The following is an 8,807-nucleotide window of genomic DNA, read 5'->3' on the forward strand; positions in this document are numbered from 1 at the left end:
ATGTCAAAGAGAGGAAACATCTGCTGACCATGAGCTCCAGATTCACTGGATCAGTCGCTCCGCTGTTTAATCCAGGTGTAGGTGATGAGAGTCCGCTTGAAATTCTGGATTGTCCAAAACCTGTAGAATCACCTGTAGAGTCCAGTGAACCTTTACTGAGCAGCTCAGACGCCTGACTGACCAATCCAGTGTGTTTAGACAGAAGAACGGATATGAAAAAAGTAAATCTCTCTTCTCAGATATACATACTAGAAAAGTGTATAAAATGCACAAGTAGAGCATCAAGCTCATGGTTTGATTCCCAAAGATCATGAATACTGAAATACAGCTTGAACACAGCAGCATCAGTTCAACCAAACGTTAAGATACGACAACTTTAGATGAAGCAATATTATTACAATAATCCCATAACGTCATCAGATCAAGTGCTGCACATTTGCTGCTCACAGCAACACTATTACAGCTCGAGACACTCTTGATCTGACTGATTCAGGGATCTCGTCTTGCTCTGATACTGACTGAACTGCAGAACAGAAAACTGAACATGAACCAACAGTGTCTGACATTCATCTAGTGTCTGAAACAGAGATGATGACGTGAGTTATTACAGTCTTCACATATTAAAGAGTTCTTCATCCTCTCTGTTACTAACACATATATCCAGAAACACATGAACTTACTATAACTATACTTTTACTTTCCTGCATTTAATGTCCCTAACCTGTGTATTAATCTGTGGTCCGACTCTAAACTTGTGTATTATGAATATTGTTGGCTCTTATGACAAACTGCTTGTTCCTCATTTGTAAGTCACTGATAAAAGCCTCAGATAATGAATAAATGTAAATCTTCAGTCTTACAGGAGGAATAAAAGTCTTCATGCCTTTAAAATCAAGGCTCACAAAACATGATGCTCAAAGATATTTGTACTTTTTTACTGTATATTGATGGAGAAACATGATGTCTAAAATGTTTGATAAAATCTCTATAAGGTGCCTTGACCAAATACTTTTGATATTTAACAGATGATCGCTGTACTTTGGGCTCGTACTTTTCTTTTATAAAACACTGTAGCTGATAATTGAAATGCACATTGATTGATGTTTGTGTTCATTTAATAAAAAACACAATGATCTGAAATGTAAAGTCTGATACAGATGGCTGAGGGCGAATCCACAGAACAAGATGCTCAGAGTAAATGAAAACGAAAGACACAACTGCAGCATCAATATAAAATAGAATCAAATCTCAGAATCAAAATACAACTGTCACAGTCACTTATTCTCAGTTTCATTATCACAGACTTTTAGTTTGTTTTCACAAGTTTCCTGTTTCCCTTTTGCTCTATTTTCCCGCCACTCGTTTGTCTCCTTGGTTACCGTCATTATGAGTTCTGTGTTTTAGCTGTGTTTGATTATCATCTCGTTTGTGTTTGCTTTAGAAGTTGTACACTCAAGGTTGTTTTGTTTGCCTGCCTGTATGGATTGCCTTCGAAAGTGGATTATTAAACACTTTTGAAACGACCAATAAAGAAATGGACATTGTGTCTATTAACGTTGCTCCAACGTTGCTCCACGTCCCTCCGGCTCCACCTCTGTCCTCTGTCCACCGACTCCACCTCAGTCCTCCGTCCCTCCAGCTCCGCCTCTCTCCTCCTTCCCTCCGGCTCCGCCTCTCTCCTCCTTCCCTCTGACACGGCCTCTCTCCTCCTTCCCTCCGGCTCCGCCTCTCTCCTCCTTCCCTCTGACTCCGCCTCTCTCCTCCTTCCCTCTGACTCCGCCTCTCTCCTCCTTCCCTCCAGCTCCAGCCTCTCTCCTCCTTCCCTCCGGCTCCGCCTCTCTCCTCCTTCCCTCCGGCTCCGCCTCTCTCCTCCTTCCCTCTGACACCGCCTCTCTCCTCCTTCCCTCCGGCTCCGCCTCTCTCCTCCTTCCCTCCGACTCCGCCTCTCTCCTCCTTCCCTCCGGCTCCGCCTCTCTCCTCCTTCCCTCTGACTCCGCCTCTGTCCACCGACTCCACCTCAGTCCTCCTTCCCTCCGGCTCCGCTTCTCTCCTCCTTCCCTCCGGCTCCGCCTCTCTCCTCCTTCCCTCTGACACCGCCTCTCTCCTCCTTCCCTCCGGCTCCGCCTCTCTCCTCCTTCCCTCTGACTCCGCCTCTCTCCTCCTTCCCTCTGACTCCGCCTCTGTCCACCGACTCCACCTCAGTCCTCCTTCCCTCTGACTCCGCCTCTCTCCTCCTTCCCTCCAGCTCCGCCTCTCTCCTCCTTCCCTCCGGCTCCGCCTCTCTCCTCCGTCCCTCCGGCTCTGCCTCTCTCCTCCTTCCCTCTGACACCGCCTCTCTCCTCCTTCCCTCCGGCTCCGCCTCTCTCCTCCTTCCCTCCGACTCCGCCTCTCTCCTCCTTCCCTCCGGCTCCGCCTCTCTCCTCCTTCCCTCTGACTCCGCCTCTGTCCACCGACTCCACCTCAGTCCTCCTTCCCTCCGGCTCCGCCTCTCTCCTCCTTCCCTCCGGCTCCGCCTCTCTCCTCCTTCCCTCCGGCTCCGCCTCTGTCCTCCTTCCCTCTGACACCGCCTCTCTCCTCCTTCCCTCCGGCTCCGCCTCTCTCCTCCTTCCCTCTGACTCCGCCTCTCTCCTCCTTCCCTCTGACTCCGCCTCTGTCCACCGACTCCACCTCAGTCCTCCTTCCCTTCGGCTCCGCCTCTCTCCTCCTTCCCTCCGGCTCCTAACTGACCAACATTGTCCCCATGAATGCTCCCACCATCAGTTCCTCCATGGATTCTCTGCCTGTCTGCTTGCTTGTTATTACCAGTCCTTCGCCTACTCCTAGGCCTTCTCCAAAAAACCCTCCCTCCCTCATCTCCTGTTTGTTTTTGTCACGACGTGAGGTCGTGCCTTCTGGGGAGGGGGCTAATGTCACAGACACTCATTTCTTATTTCATTCTCATATCTTCTTGTTCTTCCTTCAACCTTGTGTGACAACAGAGCTGTGATTTCTTGTTTAAGTTTATTGTCCGTTCTGTTTGTCACAAGGCGGAAATTTGTCTTTGACACTGGTGACATCCACATTAACGCCTTAAAAAACATCACACATTAACAACACAAACACAGAATTAACTAAATTATACAACTAAACACTATTCTCATCATAAAAATAAAAAAATCCATTAAAAAAAAACGCTATAATGCCAGCTATTCTCTTGAATTATATTAGAAAATAAGATAATCACTGCCATTGGGACAAACGATTTTTTTTTAATACATGTTTCTTCTGGCCAAAGGAATTGAGTCTACGCTCAGATGGAAGCATTTTAAAAGTAGAATGAAATGGATGAGTATGATCTTTAAAGATCGCAATTGCCTTTTTTTCATAAAACAATCAAATAAGCCATGAAGTGGGTGTTGTTTGTGTCCACTGATTGATTATTTGTAAAAGTTTGTTCTTCTGTTTAACTGTTTGATTACCTTACCATGAAATATTATTATATGTAAGAATAATACATCAATAATTGTACCTAGGTATTTAAAATTCGTGGCCTGCTCTACAGTTTTTCCTTTTATGACAACTGGTTTGTATACAGGGCCATTACCTACTATTCTTGTTTGATTCCTCAGGCATATCTCTTTTGTCTTTTCAATATTAAGAAGGTTTGATAGCTGCCATCAAACCAACAAATAATTAAGGGTGTAACAATACATCAGTATGGATCGATGCATTGATCAAACGTCTAACGATACGAAGCATCATTGCCACATGTAAAATATCGATATGAGGTACCTTTATTTTGACACTCTCCATATCCTTATGTAACGTCCATCTATGCAGTTCCTCCAAAACGCGCATTTTCGTTTACTCGCCATACTGTCTGCGGTGTGTCTTTAAAATGTTAATCTCCTCATCTGAAATAGACGCCTGACGATTGACTGAATCCTAAACACGTTTCGTCACAAAAGCCGGTATTGTCCACGGTCGAGGCATCGCGAGTTCATGTTTTACAGCAGAAACCGACAAGCACCCTTGTTGTTTGTGGACACAACCCGATAAGTCCGTTTTAGCAAATCAGCGCACGGTATTCAGGTCAGGTGACAAGGCTACTTGTCACTTCGAAAATATACGCTAGCTGAGAGGAGTTTAATGCTGATTAAAAGTGATCGAGGATGGATAATTTCAACAAACTTGATGAACCCGTGAAATCTTCTTCGGGGCGTAAAAGGAAAATAAAAGCTGAAACTTTTTCACAGAACCTTGCTAAAGCAGTACGTTACAGTGTTGAGGGAAAAGCTCCCAGTATTGCGTGTAACCACAATAACAAAGTTTGTCAGGCGTCTATGTCAGCTGAGGAGATTAACGCTTTAATATATGAAAAAACATTCTTCAATTAACTTTAATTTTGCAAGTTGCCTGTATTTTTTGAGTTATTATTACTTTATTAAAACAACCCAGCTGCAGTTGCATTGATGCAGGGCTCTCAAGTGTCACGCATTGAGCGTGACAGTCACTCATTTCGGTCTTTTGTCACGCACTCCCGCCACACATTGTATTTCTCACGCGGAAAAACTGTTTATAATATATTTAATATTCCGCAGCACCCAAAACTTCTCTGGCCGCGCCGCTCTCACTATAAAACCAGCAGGAATCAAGCGCGTCTCCCTCCCATATTCTTAGTCGAGCCTGCCACTTATCAGCCAATCAAAAAAAAGAAAGTGGGTACACAATAGCCAATCAGAAAATAGCACTATTGTATCTGGGGCACGTTCAAGTTCAAAACGGTGCGCAACGTTTTGCTACGGTTTCCGGGTTGAACGTCATGTTTCCTGGAAGCGGCGTGCACCGGTGTACAACGGGGTTTGAGATACGTTTTCTCTTGTTTGGTGGGTGTGTCAGAACTGCTGTCCAATCAGCAGCAACATGTATATAAAGCACGCGGTATTAAAGTGAACTCGCACAATGGGTTCAAGGAAAGTAATTTACAAATGTGTTTGATGCAGCTCGGTATACGCAACAACTGAGGATATTAGAAGACATGTTTGTTGTAAGTTTTATTGTAAAAATATAGGATATCAACATAATGATGTAGTTGTTTATATTTTTAGCTTCATTGCAAGTGTATGACATTTGGTATAGAAATAAACAATGGTAATTAAGTGCTTTTCCTAAAAATGAGAAAGAAAATACAGGGTATTAAAACAGTATGAACTACAAATAAAGTCAGTATGTGAGGCTAAATAGATGTGTTTTAGTCTGAATTAGGTATGTGTGCTTCAGTTTCAGCAATCCCTTCACTCGACTGGGATGTTCTCTTGTGTTCTGGGCGGCAAGTGCAGTAACTGTAACATCGGGCATATTTTGTAGTATTAAACACATATTTATACCGACTTCATCAGGCTCAGAAAATTCTTCACAAAGAACACAAAGAATGGCCTTCTCAGCTGCCATAGTTGCAACTCTTGCGTCATCAGAACAGTGTGTTCAACGCATCACCGTTTCTGTTTAAAAAACGTTGTGCAACGTTTTGTCGGGGCTAAACCATAGACTGTAAAAAATATGGACAAAGCGTCTGTGACGTCACCCATAGACTTTCTGAAGAACGGGTTTGAAGCCGTTTATGGGGGGTATGGGTGGTGCCATCTTGGAAAATCTTGGGAAATCCTAACCCCGCCCACCTTCTGGCCAATCCATATATGGGTAAAGGACGCGAGTCCGGTTATTCTGCAAATGGAACAGCGCCTGTCACTCAGCTCGCTCTGCTACTCCGGTTATCTCTGTGTGTATATTTTAGGCAACGAAATATGTTATAAAACACCATACTAACTCTTTTCGTTTTCATTTAAAGAAATCTTAAACATTATAGCCACACAAATGTGGTTCAGGCAACGCGTATTGATTATATTCACTGCATAACGTTAGTCTATTTATAACAAAACGAAATATAAAACACAAACCTGCCTCCTTTCGTTTAAATATAATATAAAAATATTAAACATTTTAATATGGACCAGGCAATATGTGCATTTGTACTAAACAACAGATGTTGCAGTAAACAACATTACAGATCATCTTCGTTGTATTAAAATTTAAAATGACAAAACTCAACCCAGTCTCTTTTTGTTAAATTTCAGATTTATCAATATTAGCTATTATAAAAGTATAAGTAAAAGGAAAAACTCTTAAAACTACATTTCATGATACAGAAACAGTAGTATTATATTTCAACTGTATATTAAAAAATGGCGCTTCTAATGTTGTCATTCTCCTTGGCGCAGCCTATGCTCGTTATCAGCTGTCAATCGAGCTGTCAATCAAAGTTAACCACGCCCTTATTTGTCATACATTTTATATCTAAATACTCTCTAAACTAACGAGTTAGAACAAATTCACCCCCCTCACAGTTGTCAGGCACTCGGAGCCTATCGAAAAATACAATAAAAGTCCATGGGACCATCCTGTAAAAACATGAATTTATGCTGTGAAAACGGACATTTTAACAGGGGGTCTATGGACATTTGCTCCTTTTGGGACCTTCCTCTAGCGGATTTTCAATGTATTGCAGTTTTTCGCACTTCCGGGTAGGCTTCATTTTTCAGATTAGAATGTTGCCGCTTGGTGTGAACGCAGTTAGGCAGTGACTTTGCAGACACGAAACTGATTTCGGACAGACTTCTGAGGCAGCCTAACGGTGTAATGATCGACAGCAAAATAGAGCGAGCTTCATTGAAAACTAGGTGAATATTTATTTACTACAATAGTATTTTCTCGCCAGAAATGACTTCATAAATGGAAAACGTTTATCAAAAATGAACATTTACACACAAACTGACCACTAGCCACAACTTTCAGACGCCATCTTTACGTTTCTAGCTCAACTGTCACAGAATGGAAAGCACAGGATTGTGGGATATCGAAGGATAGATCTATGCTACCTTCACAAATCGATCAGATGAAGGAGTCTCAGGAGACAGGAAGTGAACTCGGCATTATAAAGCAAACACAAACGAGACGATAATCAAACACAGTTAAAACACATAACTCATAATGACGTAACCAAGGAGACAAACGAGTGGCGGGAAAATAGAACGAAGGGAAACAGGAAACTCGTGAAAACAAACTAAAATTCCATGATAATGAAACTGAGGCTGCGTCCTAAAACTGATCAATGCTGCCTTCGGATTCGGATTCCAAGGTCGGAAGGCATCACGTCTGAATGCAATGTTAGTGTTCACACTGCACACTGGATCGGCGACAGGAGGTTTCACACTGCAAGACTTCACAAAAGAAAGAATCGCCGACAACTTCTGTCTGGTTCACAAACTACGTTTCACAACCAAACACGCACGAGAAATGATAAGGAAATAACGCAAGATCAGAGTTCTCACGCGAAACTGAAATTGTTATTAAAAATGATATCCTGCTGCAAGAAGACTGCGATCCAAACTGTCTGTGCGCTGATTTGCAGCGAAAAGGAGAAAAGATAAACCGCTTATTTGGGGAGACGCGGAGAGCAAGGAGTGTGTGTTCTGCAAAGAGAGTTGAGGGTAAATAAATCATTTTGCAATGCGCTGCTGTTGCTGCCGGTCAAGCAACTGTGTACTTTGTTTCTGTTTGATATGACTGAATATATATATTAAAATACTGATATTTTAGTCTATAACTCCTCCCCGAACTCCCCGCTGCCCTGTTTCCTGCTCTCCCATTGGCTGTCGGTCATCGCCGATGTAGTTTTCAGCCAGAACACATTCACACAGCAGGATTGTGAATCGCAGTCAGGTCCAGATATTTAGCAGATCAATCACTCACAGGCGTCGGCGACTCGTCTGCGATTCTCTCAGATCGCGTCTTTGATAATTCACGCTGCGTGATTTTCACGTGAACGAACACCGATTTGCCTATGATTTCAGGCATTTGTCGGCGATCTCACAAAACCTGTCGGCGAGCGAAAATCGGACCAAAATCGTTCAGTGTGAACTCGGCATTAAGCGATTTCTGATCGTTACACGCTGTTGAGCGCTGTACATGCTGAGAAAGAATTGTTTTTCTGTGGCCATGAAAAATACCCTTTTCTTAGAATTAATAAATGATAAATACTGAGTGTTCGCTGGACGAACTGATTAATTAATTGAAATATTAATTTAGCTACATCAAGTTAATCCGATTAGCTGATCCAAATATTCATAATTAATCATAAAAAGTATTAATATTTCCTCTTTGAGCTGATTTGTTAGTTCAATGAATAACACATAATGACACACAGGGTTTTTTCTTTCTATCAAGTATTTACCATAATGTCACTATTTTGGTCTTTGCCAATTAAAATGAACCATATTTTCATAGAGGATCAGATTAAACCCTTAAACAGGAAAGATCAGATTGTTCACTTAAACAGGGTCAAACAAAATGCAAACCCGGATTTCTCTATGAAAATATTCATTACCATGAGCAGAAGAACAGGCTGATGAAGCTTCTCTCCTCCTCCTCCCTCCAAACTAATGACGTCATCAAAATGAGTTGAATGACGTAGTTAGCAGTTTTCTACAGCATCTAAATTAATACATTTATTTTCACTAACAAAATATTCATAATTATATGTATCATCAAGTGTGCTAAACGCACGACATGTGTTAAATTATTAATAAACGCATCCTGTTTTTAAGGTATAGCGTCGTCTCTGTCGTCCTGATCATCGATCCATATTGATCTACAATATCGCACACCGCAGGCTTGGAAAACTCCTGTCCTGGAAAACTTTTTTCTTTTTTCTACAGTGGATCCATGAGGGAAACATCCTTCTACACGTCACTGTCGGTGCGACGAGATCT

General features: G+C 42.2%; 1 protein-coding gene across 5 annotated transcripts in view; it reads left to right on the forward strand.

Annotated features, from left to right (window-relative positions):
* LOC307155301 (butyrophilin subfamily 1 member A1-like) overlaps positions 1-1,173 on the forward strand; it is a 25,876-nt gene extending 24,703 nt beyond the window's left edge. For 2 of the 5 annotated variants that reach the window (XM_079865885.1, XM_079865887.1), the window contains exons 11-12: positions 1-221; positions 278-566. The exon at positions 1-221 is cut by the window's left edge and continues 414 nt beyond it. In XM_079865885.1, coding sequence (XP_079722011.1) covers positions 1-176 — 176 coding nt within the window. In that variant the 3' untranslated portion in view covers positions 177-221; positions 278-566. Of the gene's footprint in view, positions 567-854 lie in introns of those variants that run through there. The other 3 variants (XM_079865886.1, XM_079865884.1, XR_013820474.1) reach the window with 2 other exon arrangements.
* Positions 1,174-8,807: the final 7,634 nt, after the last annotated feature.

The sequence above is a fragment of the Squalius cephalus genome (assembly GCF_949319135.1).
Source record: "Squalius cephalus genome assembly, chromosome: 3".
Classification (NCBI taxonomy): Eukaryota; Metazoa; Chordata; class Actinopteri; order Cypriniformes; family Leuciscidae; genus Squalius; species Squalius cephalus.